At 45.4% G+C, this 21,521-nt stretch overlaps 1 protein-coding gene across 1 annotated transcript in view; it reads left to right on the forward strand.

The window, feature by feature from the left end:
- The window catches only part of RyR (Ryanodine receptor), a 1,110,242-nt gene that overhangs the window by 443,294 nt on the left and 645,427 nt on the right, over positions 1-21,521 (forward strand). Inside the window, exon 18 of the mRNA XM_089598062.1 lies at positions 21,330-21,429. Coding sequence (XP_089454188.1) covers positions 21,330-21,429 — 100 coding nt within the window. The remainder of the gene's footprint in view (positions 1-21,329; positions 21,430-21,521) is intronic.

The following is a 21,521-nucleotide window of genomic DNA, read 5'->3' on the forward strand; positions in this document are numbered from 1 at the left end:
TACAGTTATTCATGGCTCAAACTTCTGATCTCTTGGAGTTTATATTTAGTACAAGTTGCTCTTTAAATTGTGTATGATATTTCTTGTGGACTTACTTAGTAAAGAATATTGAAATTATCGAGTATTTACATTCTTGTATGTACTACTGCTATTTAATGTCGTAAAATAAGCATTTTATAAGATTGTTACACGTTTTACGCGTATTTTGAGTTTGGTGACGGTAGCTTGGTTCAAAAGAAGTAAGTTATATGTCACCCAATTGCAGAAGCAGGTATACTACTGAATGGTTCGAGATCACTGAGCTTTTGTTTTTCATAATTTAAACGAAAATCTGTGCTTCAAAGTAATGAATTATAAGTTTACGATGTAGGATAACATACATGTACCTTTTTTATTTTACATTTTCTTCTTTAAAAATTCCAAGACCCGTCTTTCATTTTTTAACCATAGTAAATCTTACTTTGTCTTTGTTTTTTTTTCTTATACCCTCTTCCACTAACTGGATATGTTAGTTTCTGACTTTTTCTTCAAACTCAAGTGCTTTTCTAAGTAATTTTTTTTTTAGCTTTTCTATTTAGCACTTTTTTTTACTATGTAATTTAGGGTGTTACAGCTTAGTCCTAGTATCTACGTCAGGTATCTTCTTTGCACACTTTTTAGCTAATAATCGTCCTTTTACTACCATATCTCTGCTGTAAACAGTGCTACGTTTTTTTACAATTGCTTTTCTTTTCCTCTCTTTTATGTGTCCTTTATTGGGGGTATGCTTCCGTGAAATCCATCTAATACATACTGCTTTATCAACTTCTTTTAAATCTTTTTTTCCCACTTTTATACTGTGTTTTTCTGCTTTTAATTTTTTAAATACAAAAGTTTCTGTTTTTGGCGACTTCTTTTAGTTGGTTTCATAGTTTATTTTGATCCTCTTTGGTATTCGCTCTTCAAGCATGAATTATCGACATTAAGAACGTCTTTTCTTAGCCTAACCACCATTCTGAAAACTTTCATTTCCTTCGCATCTTGACTAAGAACTTCTTCTATCTCTTTTTTACTTCTTTTGTTTTTACAAATCCTCAGTACATGTCTATGGTCCTTTTCTTTTTCTTAACACAGTCGACACATCTTTTCCTTCTCTTTTTTCCAGTATTCATTTTTTTTTTTTTTTTCTTTGCTTAGACTTGTTTCCTCATTTAAATGTTGCTGTCAGCCTTCTATCTTTACTTGTCACATCCTTTTTGAGTTACTCTGGTTCTTTCTCTGTTTCAATGTATCCTTATATCTTGTTGTATCTTAAATTTTTTATTTTCTCAATTCTTTTTTCTTTTTCTTTCTGTTCTTTGCTAGCCATTATTTTCTCTCTTATTCCCTCCTTGGATTTTGCTCCTTTCATGTATCTTGTTCGTTTTCTTTACCTTCTTTTAGAATTTTTAGTCTCTTCTTTGATCCTCTGTCTTAATTCATTATTACTTTGTCTTTGTCTTTTTCTCTTGTACCTTCTTTCACTAATTTTATCTTTGAGTCCCTGATTTTTTTTTTTTTTTTTATAAACCTCAGTGCTTTTCCTAATGCTTTTATTTTTAGCCTCTCCATTTTACACTCTTCTTTCATTTTATAATTTAGGGTGTTATTGTTCAGTTCTAGTATTCACTTCATAAATCTTTCTTGCACCTTTTTTAACCTCTCATTTTCTTTACATCTCCATATCTCTGCTCCAAATAGTGCTATACCTTCCACAAGGGCTGTATAAAGTTTCTTTTTCCTGTTATAACTGTTCTTGAATATTCTCTTACCTATACTCCGTTCACTCGTCATAACAATTATTGCTTTCATCTTCCTCTCTTTCATGTGTCTTTCACTCGTGCCATTCTTCTGCTGAATATATCCGTGATATTTTATTTTGTTTACTTCGTCTATATCTGTTTTTCTTCCTTTTTTTCTGAACACTAGAATTTTTGTTTTCGTATCACTTAAGATTATTTTCTTCTTTTTAATATGCTTTTTAAAATTTGTTAACATTTTTTTTGATTCCTCTTTCCTGTCAGCTATTAGCACAATGTCATCCACACACAGAAAAGTCGACAGTTCGTTCAACAGAGTCGGGCTTAAGAGACAACCCTGTCTCACTCTATTTTTGGTCCAAAACTTTTCTGATATTCTTTCTTGTTTTTCAATTACATTTCTTGTTTTTCTTTAAATATCTATTATTTTCTTTTTTAACATTTCACTCACCTCCATCTCTGCTAGTTTTTTTTTAGTACATCCCTATCTATACGATCAAAAGCGTCTTCAGGATCTATAAAGCAGCAAAAATCTGTCTTTTTGGTTTGCTCAATCTTTTTTCTTTTATATAATAAAATGTGTTAATTACTTTTACTACTTTTATTCCTTCTATAAATTTAAACTGATTCTCTGGTAACTTTTTTTTCAATTTTTTTCCTTAACAATCCACTCAGCATGCTTGCGTATATCGTGTATTCCATGCAAGTCAGTATTAATCCTTTGAAGTTATCTGGTTTATCCTTACCTTTTTTTTTCATATATTGAACAAATTGCTCCAGTTCTTTATTGTTCTAGCACTTTCTCTTTTTCCCAAAATTTTTTCATCAATTCCAATATGGCTGTTTCTAACTCTCTTGGTATATGTTTCCAAACGTCATTTTTTAGCTTATCTTTTCCAAGTGCTTCCCTCAATTTTAACTTGCTAACTTGTACTCTTAATTCTTTTTGCTTTTTTGTGCTTCCACTTGAAATCCTCTCTTGTTTTCTTAATTCTTCTAGTATCAGTACTCATTTATTCTTACTATACAATTTTTCTATAAAATGTGACCTCCAATTCTGAATTTTTATCTTGTTATGTATCCCTTCATTTTTTTTTACCTGCTTATATACTTCCACATCTTTACTTCTGATGTTGTTTTTCTTTATTTTTATTTTTCACTCATATCCTTTTTGCTTCACACCAATTTCTGTTTTGTGTTTTTTTGGTTATGAAAGAGGATCTTTTCACTTTTTGTTTTCTCCATAGTAGTAATGTTTTTCTCAACTCTTTTTTCTCAAATTTTCATTCTTTATCATACCATCTCGTTTCTCCTAATTTTTATGTTTAAATCTTTTTTTTTTGCCTTAAGCATTGATCTTTTCACTAATTCTTTTGTTTTACTCCATCTTTTATTTACTTCTTTTCCGTTTATCTTCCAATCCTTGCATCTTTCTTGAAACTGATCAATAAGTTCTTGAGACTAGTCTTCTCCACTTCATTTCTTTGCAACCTTATCCTTTTTGCTTCACACCAATTTCTGTATTCTATTTTCTTACTTATAAAGTATGATCTTTTTACTTTTCGTTTTCTCCGTAGTTTTATTGTCGTCCATTAATTTTTTCTCGTAGCTTTTTATTCTTTGTCATACCATCTTCTTTTTCCCAATTTTCATGTTTTTTTGAAACTGATCAATCAGTTCTTAAGCCCACTCTCTTGGTGATTATCTTTTCTCATCCGTATCCTCTTTCGTCGTTTTTATTTCTTTCTCTAAACAAACTTTCATTAGGAGGTCATCTGACTTTATTTCTTGTCCATTTTTTATCAGTTTAATTTGATCAAAAGCTTTTTGATTTACTATTCCCAATTCATCTTCTGCAATTTCTATAGTTACCTTTATTCTTTCCTTATTTATTGTTTTATTCTTGGATTTTCTAATTTTTACTTCTTCACATTCTTAGCCTGTTTTGTTAATCCATCCTCCTTTTCCTCCTGTTAGCACGTTTCAATCTCCTACTTGAAATACATTTCCAGCTTTTTGCTCTCCTACATTCCCTCTTATAATTTTCATCGTTTCTGTAAACTTTTGACTATACACTTTAATAATATTCCACTTCTGTTGTCTACATTTAATCTCTTGCATTATTATATTTTCAGTCCAAACTTAAAATTCTTGCTCTTTATCTTCTTATTAAGTCCTGTGATTATTCCTCTTTTAGCTCTCCCTTTCCTATGTCGTCCTACCACTAATACAAAATTTTATTTGAACTTTCTCGACATCTTATTTTCTAGATTACTCGATGTATCCTTTTGAAATCAAATTTTCACCAACACTATCATATCGAAGTCATTGAAATGTTTTCACACCTTTCTGTTCCTATTCGATACATCTGCTATATTCTAAACACAGACTCTTGTTTTGCATCCACTCTTTTCCTTTAACTGTTTTTATTCTTACACCCATCATCCTTGTGGCTTTTTTACTTTCTTTACTTGAATCCTCTTCCTATCTTTCGTAAATTTGTCACTTCACTCATTATGTTTGAACCACTGCTTATTGATCACTTTTTTCATGTCACCCATTTTTTTTTTTTTTTTTCTTAGTTTTTTTCCTCTTAGGATTTATTCAGTATCAATTTCTGAAAGTCCCTTTTTTTCTACTCAGACCATTTTCAATATTCATCTTTTTTCCAGCTTTTTCTTGTTTGTTATAACATTACCCTTCATTTCCTTGCTTCTTGTTCTACTATAACTAATTTTTTTTCTTCGCTTCCTTCATTAATAAAAATTTATTAAGCCTGTTTAACTTTATTTTTGACATTTATTTTCTATGCAACATTTTCTCCCACTTTCTTTTTTAATTACTCTTTTCAATAGATGCCTCTTCAATCACCATGTTCTTTTTTTTCTCTTTCACCTTTGAATGTTTTTACTGCTTTATTTGTTTCGCAGGGGATTACAAAATGCTTTCAACGCTGTAAATAAAAGAAAGGCACAAAGGATAGTCGCTTCGGCAGGTAATCGTCGTCTTCTTCTTCTCTCCTTCTCTAGCGTGGCGTGCGACTGTCCTCGCTGAGCCCTCGTACACGAGTGAGTGCCACCTGCCGAGCGCGGTGACGCACGAGGTGGGAGGCCGGGAGAGAGCGCAGCGACCGACGTTGCATGGCAGGGTGTGGGTCCCCGCTTGGTCGGTAAGAAAACCCGAACATCCCGCCCGCCTCGATCCAAGAGCGAAACCCTAGTCACCGCCCGCCGAAGCGGGGGGAGTCCCTCGATCGTCCGTCGCAGGGAGGCTAGAGTCCGCAGATGCCACAGGGAGACGCGCAAGCTTGACAATGGGCCGCACGTATTCGCCGGTGGCTGTCTTGACGGCAGCAGCCCGGACTAGTCCATCGGATCCAGGGTGTATGCGGGTGATACGGCCCAGAGGCCAGCGTCCGCTGGACTGTAGCAGCGTAGGGTCAAGAAGAACCACCATGTCCCCCACCGCGAAGTTCCGACGGACAGCGCTCCATTTCGGTCTCTGTTGGAGAGTATTTAGATACTCACGGCCCCAGCGCGTCCAGAATTGGGCGCGAACGGCCTTGACGAGTTCCCAGTGCGTGGGCGGGTCCAAATTCTCTGCAGCGAGGGTAGCTTCGATGATGGAATCGACGGGAGCCCCGATGAGGAAATGTCCAGGCGTGAGCACTTCGAGGTCAGAGGGATCGCCAGACAAGGGCGTCAACGGGCGGCTATTCAACACGGCCTCAATTCCAACGAGAACCGTAGAGAACTCTTCATACGTTAGATGACGAGAGCCGAGCACACGGCGTAGATGGCTCTTGGTCGACTTGACCGCGGCCTCCCAGAGTCCTCCAAAATGTGGCGTGCCAGGAGGAATGAACTGCCAGGAAACCCCCTGGGAGGCAAGAGTCCCGGCGACTAGGTCCCAGTCAAATTCTGCGCCCTGCAACGCCTCGCGGAGCTCCAAATCAGCTCGACGGAAGCAGGTGGCGTTGTCGCTCCAAAGCTCGGATGGTCGGCCTCGACGACCGGTGAAACGGGTGAGAGCACCCAAGAAGGTAGCCGCGGAAAGGTCGCCGACAAGCTCCAGATGCACGGCTTTGGTGGTCATGCACACGAAGACAGCGATGTAGCCCTTTGTGGTCCAGATCCCCCGTCCCTTCGATGTAAGCACGGAGAAGGGCCCGGCGTAATCGACTCCGATGCGACCAAAAGCGCGAGACGGCGTGACGCGAGACGCGGGCAGCGGAGCCATCAACTGGCTTAAAGAGCGCGCCTGTAACCGGGCACAGATGACGCACCCTCTAATGTGAGCCTTGATTATGCGTGGCCCGCCGAGAATCCAGGCACGCCTGGAGACGTATGCGCTGGTAACGCGATATCCACCATGGAGGGCGCGTGCGTGAGCCTAAGAGACCACGAGTCGAGCGAGCGGCGATGTTCCGCTGAGGATGGGAGGGTGCTTCTCTTCGTAAGACAGCGATGAGTGATCGAGCCGCCCGCCAACACGCAGAACTCCGTCGGCATCGAGGAAGGTGGCAAGAGAGGTCAAAGGGCTCCGTTTCGGAAGACGTTCACGCTTCCGCAGGAGTGCCAACTCATCCCCAAACATCATCGATTGACTCAACCGAACGCAGGCCAGAAAAGCGTCCTGAATCTCAGACGGCGTCAACGGCGAAAGCACAGAACGGGTGGGCATGCGCTGCAAGCGGTGTCGCACCCATCGACGAACGCGCACGAGGAGGCCCAATACAGCGCGCAAGCTCGAGAAGAGCTGCAGCAGGTTCGATTCTGGCGCGCGGAAGGCGCAGCAGAGTGAGAGCGTGGGCGTGGGTGGAGGCAGTGTCTCCTGGGGCCAAGACTTGTCGTCCTGGGCCAGCCACGTGGGGCCTCTCCACCACAGGGGCTGCTGTCAGAGACCACTCATGTCGGCACTTCTGGTGGCTAGGTCGGCCGGATTCGATTGTGACGGCACGTATCGCCAGGCACTGGGTGGCAGGACCTCCTGGATCTGAGCGACGTAGTTGTCGACGAGCACGTTGTTGGCCGGCTGATCGGAGCGTATCCAGTGGAGCACAATTTGAGAGTCGCACCAAGCGTGGCAGTGCTCGATCGCGACTCCCAACTCGCTGGCTGCTGAGCGAAGAAGCTTGGCGGCGATGAGGGCCGCTCGCAATTCTAGACGTGGGATGGTCATGCGAGCGGCGGGCTCGGTCATCGGCTTGAGCGCGCGGATGGGCGCAAGCTTAGTACGAGCGAGAAGCATGTGGCAGAGAGCGGGCCCATCTGAGGACTGCAGCCGCGAATATACAACAGCGGCCATAGCACGGTGACTGGCGTCAGAAAACACGTGCAGCTGGACATTCGACGACGGAGACATACCAATCCAACGAGGCAGAGAAAACCCGGAAATGGCCTGCAGCTCGGCGGTGAAAGCGGTCCAGCGGCGAGTCATGGAGGACGGTACGTTCTCGTCCCAGTCCAAGCGCGCGCGCCACAGGTCTTGCAGTAAAAGCTTGGCGTTCAACACGATCGGGGCAAGCCAGCCGCACGGATCGAACAAGCCTGCGAGCGCGGCGAGCATGGATCTCTTTGTGGTTTGAGATTCGACAACGGGCGGCGTCAAATGGAAGAAATCCGAGGGCGGGTCCCAGCCTACGCCCAGTTCGCTGACGAGGCCTTCAACACTGAGCTGATCCCAAGTAGGACAAAGGCGGACGTCTTCGGGAAGGTCTTCAAGAAGCTCGGGCGTGCTGGCAACCCACTTTCGCAGAGGGAAACCGCCCGCTTGAAGAAGTCCGATCAGCTGGTCGCGCAGACGCTTGGCCGAGCCGATGTCATCAGCACCGGAGAGGATGTCATCAACGTAGCGATCGTTCATCACCACTGGGACGGCCTCGGGCCAGCGGCGGCCGTCATCCTCACACAGCTGCTGTACGACCCGTAGTGACAGGTACGGGGAGCACGAGGCACCGTAGGTAACGGTGAGCAGTTGGTAGTGCGTAGGTGGCTGCTTTGGGTCGGAGCCCCACAGAATGCGCTGCAGGTCGACATCGCGTTCATCAATCAGGATCTGGCGGAACATCATGCGAACGTCAGTACAGAACGCAATCCGGTGACGACGCCAACGCAGGAGCACACTGGGAAGAGCCGTCTGGAGCCGAGGACCAGCATGGAGCACGTCGTTTAGGCTATAGCCACTGGAAGTCGGGCTCGACGCGTTGAAAACAACGCGCAGTTTGCGACCTTGGTCGCCGTGCTGCCAAATGCCGTGATGTTGGATATAGTGCACTGGACGGTGCGATGCAGCGAGTTGGTCATCAGTAAGGGGGTTCATATGACCGAGGGCAATGTACTCTGCCATGAACCGGGCGTACTCAGAAGCCATCTCAGGAGTCCGCTGCAGCCGACGATGCAACGAGCGCAAACCCGCGGTAGCGCCCTGCAGACTGTCACCAAGGAGGCGCACAGCATCATGTTTCAGCGGAAGTCGCACAATGTAACGCCCGTCGTCAGCGCGATGATAATCGGCGAAGATTCGCTCTCATTCCACATCCTCAGGCGCTCGGCGGCTGACATGTGGCACCTCCTCGATCTCCCAGAATCGCTGGAGCTGCGCAGCCAGCTCTTGATCCCAGGGCGACTGAGTGTTCGTGTGCAGAGTTGTGCCTGCGATGAGGGCGTTCGAGCCCAGGCCAGGGGCCCGGCCGACGAGAGTCCAGCCAAAAGCCGTGCGCTGTCCGACGAGCTCGTCACGCTGAACGTAACCTGGTTCGATGAGGCTGTGGTAAACGTCGACTCCGAGCAGAATGTCTACACGGCGAGGTATGCCAAACGCTGGATCGGCCAGAGGCTCAAGATCGAGCCACTGTCTCATCACGGCTGGGTGCAAGGGGGCAGACGGAGAGGTGAGCCCGAGCCGCGGTAAACAGAGCGCTGTCAGGTGGATTGGCGGTGCATGCTCTCCAGTTTCAAGGCGTAGATGCGCTCGGGTTCTCGAAGGTATGGTCAACCCTCCCCCAACCCCATGAATGCTCGCCTCGTTGACTTCTAGCGCTGCGCCGAGCTGCTGGGCCAACCGGATGGAGATGAGTGTAACCTCAGAGCACGCATCAAGGAGAGCTCGACCAGCGACACGTCGGCTGGTGGGACCGGTTAGCTGGACAAGAGCGGTCGGAAGTACGGCTAGTCAGGACGATGGAGGCCCCTGATGCTGTGAGTCGGTGGCGGACGGGCCCGCGGGGTCGACTTTTGGCTTCTTGGGCGAAGAGGGACGCTGATCCGATTCAGGCTTGCGCCGATGGTTGCTCTCGTGCAGCAGACTGTGGTGGGGCTCCCTGCACTGCTGGCAGACGGACCGTGAAGGGCAGAACTTTACTGCGTGACCTGGTCTCAGGCAGTTGCAACATAACTGCCCTTGATAGACCATGCGTCGCCGGGCCTGCGCGTCAAGGCCTTGAAATTGCGCGCAGTGACCCAGGTAGTGCGACTCTCTGCACGACGGGCATGGCGGCAGCGAGCTACTGGTGGCAAGGGCTCTAAAGTTTCGTCCAGGAAACGGGGGGGCCGAAGAGCGCATGCTGGCCGTGTTGGCTGGTCGAGCAGGGCGAGAGGCCTCGACGGAGCTGAGCGCGCGGCACTGTCGACGAAGGAAAGTCGTCAAGGCAGCAAAAGTGGCAACATCCGCCGTGGTGTCCGTGCCAGCGCTCTCCAGTCGCTCGATCTCGTCCTCCCACGCGCGCCGGGTCGTCGGATCCATGCCAGTCATCGCGCAGGAGACAATCCAGTCGTCCCACTGAGACACAGGACGACCCAGAGCTTCCAGCTGATCTCGATGTTTTCCCAGGGTGTCGAGGAGACCCTGAAGCCCTCGAGCTGACTTTTCCTTCAGAGACTTGATGTTACGGAGCGCCGTGATATGATCATGAATGAGAAGACGGCGGTGCTCAAAACGTGCTTCGAGTAAGGCCCAAGCCGTTGGGTAATTGGCACCGATGGTCTGAACGGTGTCGAGAGCTGCCTTGGCGTCTCCGTCCACCAAGGATTTCAAATAAAACAGCCTCTCCACGTCGGTGAGCTTTTTATCGTCGTGGACGAGCGCGCGGAAGAGGTCCCGGAAACTTTCCCAATCCTCTCACTTCCCCGAGAAGGAAGGGATGCTGATCTTGGGCAAGCGAGCTTCGTGTCTTGAGTTATGACGGTCCAGGTCGGCGCCGCCCGGGCCAGGGAGAGGCGTGAGGGTGTTTCTTGCGTTGTAGAGGCGTGATCGAGAGGCGATATAGTCCGACTCTGCCGTCGAGTACATCTGGTCAAGAGACTCCAGCTTCTCGGGCGGCGGTGACTCCAGGAGACTCACGTGATTGGCCTGGAAAGTGTTCCAGTAGCCGTCCAGCAGCTCGAGCCTTACTTCCACGAGACCCAGGCTCCAGTTCGGGGGGTCGATCTTCTCGACGTCCCGTGCGAACCAGCCGATGACGCCGGCGAGGGCGCTCTGGGAGCCGAGCAAGCTCGTCCAGTCGTCGTTCGACCTGAAAAAACGATCACTAGCTTGACGTTTGCACGAAGCATGTCTTGCCTCCGGGCCACAAGCGGCGGGGCCATGTCATCATCAGACTCGACACAGCTGTCGACGCGCGGTGCATCGACGACAGACAAAACAGATAGAAGGAGAGTGAAAGAGAAAGAGTGTGAGAGAGAACACGAAAGGGCGAGGATGCCAGAAGGGACGTGCGTAGACCACGCGCGTGCCAACGCGCACGCAAGCTACACAAGCTTCGAAGCCTGTCCCTCGGCGTCGACCCCCCGCGCCAGCGAAGCGCAACAGCTCCGCCGCGCGAGGCGGACGCGCGCGACACGAGGCCAACATGGCGGCCGCGGCCGATGAGGACACCGCGAGCGCTTGATCGCGGCTAACAATGGATGCCGCGAAAGCCTCGCTTTCCGACGTTCAAATGGCGTCGAACAAAGCGTCGCATCGACAACCGTACGGCCTTATCTCTGCCGTGGCTGAGCACAGCTGCTGGACCGCGGGCTCTGTGGCGACCGCGGTAGCCACCGTGTGCACGCTGTTGATAACGCGAGTGCCTGCAAGGCAAGCGTTAATGGCGGCACGACTTCGTCGCGGCCAACACCTGTGTCGAATCGTGGGAACTGTGTCGACCACGACGACCTCCATTACACAACATTTCTTTAAACTGTACTTACATTACGCTGTGTAAGTCGAATCGCAGACTGTGACCACCCTAGCTGCGGCGTTGGCTGCTCTTCTCCTCGGGATCCGGCTCGAAGGACCAAATGAATGTTTTTACTGCTTTATTTGTTTCGCAGGGGATTACAAAATGCTTTCAACGCTGTAAATAAAAGAAAGGCACAAAGGATAGTCGCTTCGGCGTGTAATCGTCGTCTTCTTCTTCTCTCCTTCTCTAGCGTGGCGTGCGACTGTCCTCGCTGAGCCCACGTACACGAGTGAGTGCCACCTGCCGAGCGCGGTGACGCACGAGGTGGGAGGCCGGGAGAGAGCGCAGCGACCGACGTTGCATGGCAGGGTGTGGGTCCCCGCTTGGTCGGTAAGAAAACCCGAACAACCTTTTCCTTTTTTTTATTTTAATTTACTAACTCTGTTTTTTAGAGATTTTCTCTCATTGGCCCATTACTGTTTTTATCTTTGTCCCATTTGGTTCTCTTTTCTCTTAATTCTTTTTTTTTTCTAATCTAAGTAATACTTTGAGTATGCTGTCTGACCGCTTTTTCATTCTGCTGATCCTGTCGTCATTCTCCTTACCTTCACCGTCTTTCTGAAAATTCAGGATAGTCTAAGACTAAGAGTCTCACAGAAGTGTCTTACACTACTCTTGCTCACTTTTTACAACTCTATGCACCTTCATTTTAATACTTAACACTTACTTATTCATTATCATTCACATTTTCGTAGCCTCTCTAGCAAAGACACGTCCTCTCTCCTACACGTACAAAACAAAAATCTCTTAGAGTTATATTGAATTACTTACTTATCTACAAGTATCAGATAAATTTTTTAATATACCTATTAAACATGAAGCTGGAGGTAAAAACAGCTCAAATCAAAAACAAGAATTGATCCATACCTACAGTGCAAGTAAATGTGCGGCTCCTTGGTAGCTCAAGTGGTAGAGCAACTATCTAGTTAACAGGAGGTTGTGCATTCGATCCACACCCAAGGAGAGTATTTTTTTCGCTTCAACTAAACATCAAGTTCTTATTTAGCCCTATAAGATCATTAAAGTTCTAATAATTTATCTAATCAAATGAAACTCTCGATGAAAAAAACCTGTATTTATCAGTTGAAATTTTTTTTTACAAATATATATGTAAGTGGTATAAGAGAATTTTAAAGATTTGTAAGGTTGTATTTTCGTCTGGGATTTTTTTTTTTTTTTTTACAGAAAAATGAACCTGCAGTTGTTTTATTATTAAAAAGATAACTAAAGCATGCATTTATTTTAATCTAGTATCCTGGGAGTGGCATGAGATAAATTTAAGAAATAGACGCAGCCTCGATACCCGCACTACATTTACTTCAGATTCACATACTCAAATTTTTATAAAGCGAAAAACAAAAATACTCAATTTCCGACATTTGAAAGTTTGACTATGCGAATCTGAAGTTAATAGTAACGTGGTTGCCAAGACTTAAGAGCAGTTAATTAAAAGTAAAAAAAAAAAAGGTTTTTTTAACAAAAATATTATTGGAAATGAGGAATGGATATTCTACAATAACCCCAAGAATAAAAAATACTACGTTAAGACTGGTAAATAGTTGCCATCGGCCTTGACATCCACAGCAAAGCAAAATTTGAGTTTAAAAGTCATGCTGTGGGACCAAAAAGGTGTTATGTACTATGAGTTGCTATAAACTGACGAATCTGTTACGGGCGATCGATGTAGGCTACCATTAACTCGATTGAGCCGTGCATAACGAGAAAAACGGCCGGAATTCGAACAGAGACATCATACAGTTATTCTTTTGCACGATAATGCTCAACCTCATGTTGCAAATGTCGTCAAAAATATTTAGAAACACTCAAGCCGGATATTTTACTACACCTGCCACATTCTTCGAACCTTACTCCTTCTGATTATCGATTATTCCCATGGATACAGCCCGACTTGGCAGGACACTGGTACACTGCTTTTGCAGAAATAAAAAATTGGATTGGGAGCAAGATTGGGGAGGGGAGCAAGAAGGGAGACCATCGCATCTCACAGCATTAACGAGCTGGCTCGCAACCATTTGCTAGAGGTGCTGATTCTCTCGAGACCTGAAAAGGACTCGGGGTCCCGGAGGACTGGCTCCCGTTTTCTAGCGCTACAACATTTGTTGCTTCCTCATGTTGCCGCCTAAAGGGTAGCCTCAGCTTCCCGCGCAGTGGCTTTCTCCTCTTCCTTCTTGTGACGGACCACTGACCCGACGTAACCGTCCATCGCCCTGCATCTCTCTTCGGTGCAAAGCATCTCAGAGATAATGTTTTTGGGAGTGGTCATCAGGCCCAGCTTGTCCAATAGTTGCTGGTGCTCATAGTGCCATCTCTCACACACGAAAAACGTGTGTTCGACGGTATCAACCACCGTGGGGCAGTAAGCACATCTGGAGGATGCTTTCACCGCCACGCGATGGAGATAGGCATTGAACTGACCATGCCCAAAAAGAAACTAAGTGAGGTAAGAATTCACCTCTCCATGCCCTCTCTCCATCCATGGACACAGGTGCGGGATCAGCCGATGCGTCCATCTATCCACACTAGCCTGGTCCTGTTGCCACGTCGTCAACGTTTCCGTCCGCCTGTTGCCATCACTTTCGTCGCCGGAGCCCAGGAATTACCTTCGCCGCTCCAGCGCAAGCAACACGACGGGAATCGTTCATGCTATCACCGTAACAGCAGCAGAGGATTCCGTGAGAAAGGCGGAAGCGATTCTTAGAGATCCGATGCGCTGCACCGAAATGAGGCGCTCTCGGACGTCCCGTCTCACAACCGCATTCGCCTATACCTCCACGCCGTACAGCGGTATTGAATCAGAGACCGACGCCAGAAGCCTTCTTTTGGCCTCTTGCGGGCCCCCAACGTTCGGCATTCACCGTGTTAGCGCTCCCGCAACCGTGGTGGCTTTATCAGCTACTCTCTTGATGTGCTCCCAGAAGGTGAGCCATGAGTCGACCCACACCCTCAGGTTGCACACAACTGGAATTGTGCAGATTGCCTCACCTGCAACGTTCAAGCGAAAGTCCCCCCCGAACTACCGTTGCCTGGTAAGGACGATCATCTCCGTCTTGTCGATCACAAGTTCAAAACCGTGATCCCACAGCCACCCCGACACTATCGCGATCGCCCACCAAATTTTGCACTCAGCTTTCTCTCGGAATCTCGCTGTGACATGCAGTGCTATGTCATCAGCAAAACCCACCAGCTTGACCCCCGGAAGCATTTTAAGGCGCAAAAGTTCATCGTAGACCAGGTTCCATAAGTCAGGACCAAGGGCGAAGCCCTGTGCGACTCCTGACGTCAGGCGCTTCTCTCTTGGTCCATCCTTCGTGTCGTACCGGAGTACAAGATCCTGAAGATAGCCATCCAGCATTTTTCTTAGGTATTCTGGTACATTCTGGTGCCTCAAAGCCCTCACTATGTCGGATTATTTGGCCAAGTTGAAAGCATTTCTAACGTTAAGAGTCACCAGGACACAGGCACTTGTCGTCTTATGTGAGGGTTTCTATGCCTCCCTAACCGACTCAAGGACCTCAGCCACAGCCATGACCGTCGATCGTCCCCCTCGAACCCGTGCTGATTATCCAAGAGACTGACTTCCCCTCTTAGACGAGTTCGTATCAGCCTCTCGAGCATTTTCCCGGCATTATCCAGCATGCACAAACGTCGGAGCGACGACGGGACCAAGGGGGGTGATTTACCGTTGTCCAGAAGGACAAGTCTTTGGATCTTCCACTGCTCGCTGAACAGTCCGTTGCGCAAAGATGCATTAAACATGTCCAGCAACACGTGTGGTTTTTCTGCGGCTATGACCTTAAAAACTTCGGATGGCACCCTGTCCAGGCCCGGAGCCTTGCGGCCCGGCGTTTCCGATACCACTGACCTCAATTCATCGAGGGTAAAGAGAGTCACCTCGCCCACACTTATGTCTTCCCCCCTCCTCTCGGGATGCTCCGGAAAGAGGCAAGAGATCACCCTCTCCAAGAAAGAAGGCTCCATCAGCATCACTGGGTTTGAGCTACGCAGTCTTCTTAGCACGATTCGGTAGCCCAGGCCCCACGTATCTTTATCTACATCAGCGATGAGTTCGCGCCAGCATCGGTTCTTGCTCACCTTGATCTACCGCATCAGGATACTTTTTGCCTTTCTGTACGTGGCAACAGTCATCTCCGCGTCTTTGCGATTTCTGTGTCACTGTGCATGACGGCGTAGGTGCTGTACTTTTCCGTACAGGTTGGCAATTTCGTCGGTCCATCAGTAGCATAAGCGTCAGCCCTGCCTGGCGGTTCTTTTGGGCATACACGTGCCACACCACTCCTTGACACGTCTCATCGTACCCCCTACAAGAGCCTCGACTTCTGCCAAATTGGTGATCTTGAATAAATCGGTGGAAGGGGCTGCGCTTGTCGTGGCTTCCCCCAACAAATCTCGATTGAGCTTTGCAACGTTCTACCTGGCTGTGCGCCCTCGAGCCACTCCTCGTAAGTTTGCATCATGTTCCTCATTAATTATGAAGCTGACATATTGGTGGCAACTAGCCGTATAGTTCTCCAGAACCTGCCAGTCAGAAACCCGCGCCACCATTAGTGACGACGCTAGCGTAAGGTCGATGATCGTGCCACGGTTTTCGGTTCACCTGGACGTTGCCGAACTACCAGAGTTCATGACGATGAGATCTAGCCTTGCAGCCATCTTTAGCACCGCCCACTCTCTGGAGTCAGTTCTCGGCTCCCCCAAGTGATGGCCTTAGAGTTGAAGTCATCAGCCAGGACTATGTCGCCGTTCGCCCCGCACACACGAATAGCATCCTCGAGCTCGGTAAGCCGCCCTCTAAAGACGCCAATCGACATGTTAGGTGAAATATAGCAGCTCACATAGAATACACTTCCACTCCTGGTCCACACGACACCGTCCCCGCCTCCAGAATCGGATACGGAGAACTTGTCGCCACGAATCAGGATGGCTGCGCATCTAGTCCTGTCGCAGTACCAGCCCCGACCTGGTAACGTGCAGGACGGCTAATTTATGAAGAGCAAGTGCACACTTCGGGCACGGAAGAACTGATCCAGCAGATCATGCGCAATCACGATCCTATCAAGGTTTACTTGCAGGATCACCGCCATTTTTGCTGAGCTCCTCCTACAAATGCCCGCAGCGCTTGAGACTCGGCAGTCCGGTTTCGGGACGACGCATTCACACAGTTAACAGCTCACTTTTTTTTTGGAGCAGTTACGTGCTACGTGGCCCCTTTCACCACACCTCCAGCACGCCCTGGTCCTGTCAGGCCCGCCATACTGCCTAGCAATGTGGCCAAAGCCCAGGCACTTAAAGCAGCGCTCAGCATTGTACTTAGGCCACATCCTGTAATCCACCCAGCCCAGTCTCATATGATGCATCTTATTGAGTAGACCGCCGTCACAGGTGCCTCAACGTAAGCTACCCGATTTCCCCTGACAGTGCCAGATGACAGCCGCACTGCTAAGACAGGGGCCTTCTCTTCGTCAAAACAGCTTCTAAGTACAGCCTGCACATCTTGCTCCGTCACCGTAGGATCAACGTCTTTAATCTCGTATATCAAGTGCGGGGCAAGGGTTCTCACGCTGCTAGAACTCGCCACAGCGTTTTTAAGCGGGTCAGCGAACGCCTCGCAGTGGTCAGAAGTGGTGTCTCTCAACTTGACGAGAACACTACCCGTTCTCGTCTCCCTGATTGATCCCACGTTTGCCCCGAGCTTGACAACATTGACCCTCTTTATCAGGGCCATGACCTTGGCATACTTATTGCCCTCTGCTGGCTGTACGATAATCACATCAGGCCTGGCCCTCTGACTTCTTCCCTCCGTGGCCTTTGCTGGCTTGGCTACTGATTTTGGGATCTTATCCTCCCTAGCCTTCTCCTTCACCGGTTTCTTTTTCTTTTTTTCTATTCTGGACCTCCGTCCAGTTTTTCCCACTGCCCGTTCCACCAACCACGCCGTGCTCTGGTTGTGGCTAAAAGCCAATCCCTCTTGGCTTTTTCGAGGCCTTTTCTGGCGTCAATTTTGGGCTTGGGGTTTCCCTTTCTCTCCTTCGCTTCCTTTTTTCTTTCTGTTCCATACCAATCTCTGGTTCCTCCTCCTCATCAAGCTAATCCTGGTAACGCTTAAGGGCGCTTACAGCCGTCGCTGCCAAACCGACGAGGTTCTTTATGGTTCTCGCCGTGTTGGAGTGCTTAGTCATAAGCGCCTTGAGGTCAATCATCGCCCTTGCAAGTACCTCAAATGCGATGTCAGCGCTTTTCCGAAACTCGACCTCCGGGTCCAGCTTGGATCCTCCACCAAGCTTAAGATCGTGTGGCTCTGAAGCAGAGTCAGCCCTTTTTCGTCCCAGTTCCACCATGATTCTCCTTACTACGAGAGTAAGTTCTTTGTGCCCCTCCCCCCCCAGAATCCGTGGAGCCTACGGCAGCCACCCAGGCTTTGACCGGATCGGAACTGCCAGCGGATTTTCTCAGAGAGGTTACCGCCTGGGGTAGTTGTTTTTCATTGACGCTCTTCATTTTGACAACTTGTTTGAGGGGCGTACTGACCCGCGAAGGCCAGCACTACTCTTTGTTCTAGAAATAAGTATTTGAAAAGGGTTAAAACTAGAGCATCGGCCCTCTCTGTTACCAGAGAGAACCACTACTTGCTCGGGCCGGCAGGGAGTCGCCACCTTTATGGGTGGTTATAAATAGTAGTCAACTTCTTTCTTTTGGCACTGTAGTCCGTATTAACAAGCTTCTCTTATGACTTTTAAAGTAATGCCAATTAATTGAGATTAATTTGGTAAGTGATTAGTACGTTTACATATTAGAAAATATAAGTAAAAAAGAAAATTGAAATTTATCATTAGACAACTAAAGCAGATAAAAATCAAATGACATTACTTAACTACAGATGAAAATAAACTAATCGAAATGTTCGGTGTAATTTCATGCAATATTTTATGAAAGATGCTACTTCTCCTCAAATTATTGAGAAATGGTGTTCGATGGAGATGACATGATCCAGGCAGTATTAAATTTTAATAAATGAAAAACTTGTTTTGCTATCAGGCCACTAGATTATTAATAAATTTTGTGAATTTATTAATAATAATGTGAAAAACTATGAGAATGCTTTAAAAATATTTATCGATCAGGCACCTAATGGTGAAAAAAGAGTTTTCCGTACCTTGGACGTTTTTAAAACGCTGGTGTACCCTTGACAGAAAAAATAGGCTTTTCCACATAAGGGACATCGCACCATGGCTATCTTACGTCCTTTGAACTAAGAAATTATTTATTAAATTATAATCATATGTAAATTCTGTCGTGCCAATCTAGTAGTACGGGAGCGGTACGAGGTAAATTTGAGAAGCAGTCGCAGTCTCGACAACCACGCTACTAGTTACTTTAAACTCACGTACTACAATTTTCAAAAAGCAAATAAAAAACTTTCCGATATGTCTAAGGTATTTTAATTTTTTTTAGCCTCTTTTATCATATTTAACAGCTTTACTGATGGATATGAATTAAAAATTCGTTAGAACAATAAAAATAAGACACGCGTATCTCTTGAAATGCTCAAATCAACGATTCTCCTAACTCAACCTTTTACGAAAAATGTTATTACCGTTAAATTAGCTGCGAGTAATTAACAGCGGACCGCATTCAGTAGCTCAGATAGCTTGCTTTCCACCTAAAGAGCTTGGGTTCAAGATCCCGCTCAAGTACTTTTCTGCAAATACCTTTAGCGATTATTTCTTTATGTTTTTATTTCTATGATAGTTGTAGGGCTAGGCAGCTCATGCAATACTTTATCATGCCATGCTGATCGTAATGATAATAACGTCTTGAGTTTTAGGAAAAAAACACTGCAGCTTCTTCGATAAAGTAATTTTTTTTAAAAGAATAGTTTTATACATTATAAATCTTAACATTGCTGTTTTTTTTAGGAGAAAATAACTAATTTAATATAACTTTAAACTATTAGTACAAATACACTCAGCATAGGCCAAAATAACGTAAACATCACGAAGCAGCTTTGAGTATAATGTTAGTGGATGTAATTTTGTGGTGTAAATCACTCTAGTAGCATATACACATAAAGTACACCGTAGATACTTCGTGCGATCTTTGTCGACATCCAGTACTTTTTAATGTAAATAGTATTTTACTTATTTTAAATATGTATGAAGAAATGGTATTTCTCTTAAAAAAAAATGATATTTCCATAAAATATACTGTTTACCAACAAAGTAAAAGTTTGGTAAGTTTGATGTATTCAATTTTTTTTTTTTAGGAATTTCTAAAGTCTTTACAAAGTGGCAGTGGATTGTATCCATGAATCGTTAGCATTGTAAAGTTCTAAAATAAAAATCTAAGTATGATCAAGTTTTGTCTCGTTTTTTGATGAAGCTTACATTTGATTTAACACTTATGGAATTGAATTGTCTTGTAGTCGTGCATAATAAAATGAAACTAACTATAAGTTATATAGATTGAAAGCTGGTATTCCATGAAAACCTTACAAGAAAAAGTTTAAAATATTTTAAATACTTACGCTATCGTATGTTATACTTATGACATAGCAATGCATGGACGTATTTAAACTGCGGTTTGCTTAAAGTACCAGTCAAAAATAAATACGACTCAAATTGATTTTTTGAATTCATGAGTACAAGACAGTTATAACAAAGTCATTTTTCTCTTCCTCATTTATAAGCAGTGAAACTACTCAACAGAAAATATCGGTATTGGTTAACTTAAGACTAATTAAGATCCAAGTCTGGTCTGATCTTTGTTTTATGAGTGAGGAATCAGAGGAAGGATAAAGCACCAAAGGAAAATCAAAAGACGTCTGCAATGACGTATGTGAAAGTGTGTGCATACGTGTTATAGTAAGAATTGTACTAAGCGATACTGTTCCTCGTATATATACAAACCTTCGTAATTGCTGTAATCACAGCGCCTATCATTATTGTTATTATTGCAAGTATTGCTTTTATTGACACCAAGAATCTATATCTGTATTTGTTATTTGTACAATAAGTTACGCAGCATTTAAGTGTATGTGTGAGTAGTGTCTTGCCGATAAATTCGGAGATTGCACCTATTTATATAATGCGACGATGCACAAAGCCGTGCTATTACATGGGCCTGATACGTCACGTATGTAGTAAAACTTGCGCGAAATAGAGTTTTCCAAGTGATCCACGTTCTTGAGGAGAGTGAGAGAGAAAATAAGAAGGAAAGAGAGAGTGTAAGCTAACGAAAAAAGACCTTTATCGCAAACCACATCCACCCTCGGGTCCACCTACCGCGTTTCAGGCCATCACCTGTAGTTCAGCCAGTTGCCAGGGCCGCCAAGTTGACTACCGTACAGCCAAGGAACGTCAACGCTGAGAAAAAAGAGAGGGCCAACATCAGGGTTACCGCAACTGAAGCCATTTTTGAGAGATTCGCGACAAGAATGGTAAATCCCGAGATATAGTAGTGCCATATAGTGACGCCATAAACTGAGTGTGTGTGTGTGTGTGTGTGTGTGTGTGTGGGTGTGTAGAGCGCATTTTTGTCAGAAGAAGCCGAGTAAGACGCTTCCTAGAATCAAGGATAAGAGAAAGATATAAAGCGTGGTCACCGTGTGCCATGCCACGTGCTTAGCGCCAAGTCCTGCTGAGATTTCCGGGCCTGAACGCCGGCGTATGTGTCCCTTTGTTTAAAATAAATTATTTTTTTTGTTGGACAATGAAATTCCACCGTTTGCGTTTTTTGTGCATGTCACCTTTTCGAGATTGTCATTTACCGGTCACACCGATCATTTCTCAAGTGCACGTTCCAAGTGCAGTGTAATCATCATCATTTCTAGAATAAGTGTCTTTGTATGCGGTATTGGGACCATCCTGATCGTGACACCTTAAGGGTTTCAGAACTAAAAAGTACCTTGTTTCACATTATAATAGTACGAGCGTTATACAAAAAGTAAGCTGCACTAAAAAATAAAACAAAACTTGACTACCTTTAAATGTTGATTTTAGAACTTTGCAAGGCTGACCATTCATAAATACAATTATTAACTCCTTGTAAAGGCTTTAGAAACTCCTAAAAAAAGAAAATTAATTGAATGCATCACACTTAACTAACCTCTTATTTTTGTTAAACAATAATATTTATGGGGTAGGACATTCTAGGTAATCTGATTCATCAAATCATTTGCATAATGTTTTTAATTTTCTTACCAAGCACTTATACTTCAATGAAAAAAATAAAAATACTTAATGCTATGCTCCATGATAAAAATATTCTCAAGTCTCTATTACTTTTTTTTTAAGGAGGAAAAAGTGTACTCAGGCACAGCCGAAACATTTGGCAAACAGTGGCAGCTTGGAGATGTTGTTGGCGTTTTCTTAGATCTCATTGACAGAACGATTAGTAAGAAGCAATTTTTATTTTATAGCTTTATTTTAAATTTGGCTTAATTCAAATTAATGATAATAATTGTTAGACTTCAACAGAACTCAAAC

The sequence above is a fragment of the Copidosoma floridanum genome, unplaced genomic scaffold (genome assembly GCF_036245765.1).
Source record: "Copidosoma floridanum isolate Cflo_tuat_1 unplaced genomic scaffold, Cflo_Japanese_pri ptg000004l, whole genome shotgun sequence".
Classification (NCBI taxonomy): Eukaryota; Metazoa; Arthropoda; class Insecta; order Hymenoptera; family Encyrtidae; genus Copidosoma; species Copidosoma floridanum.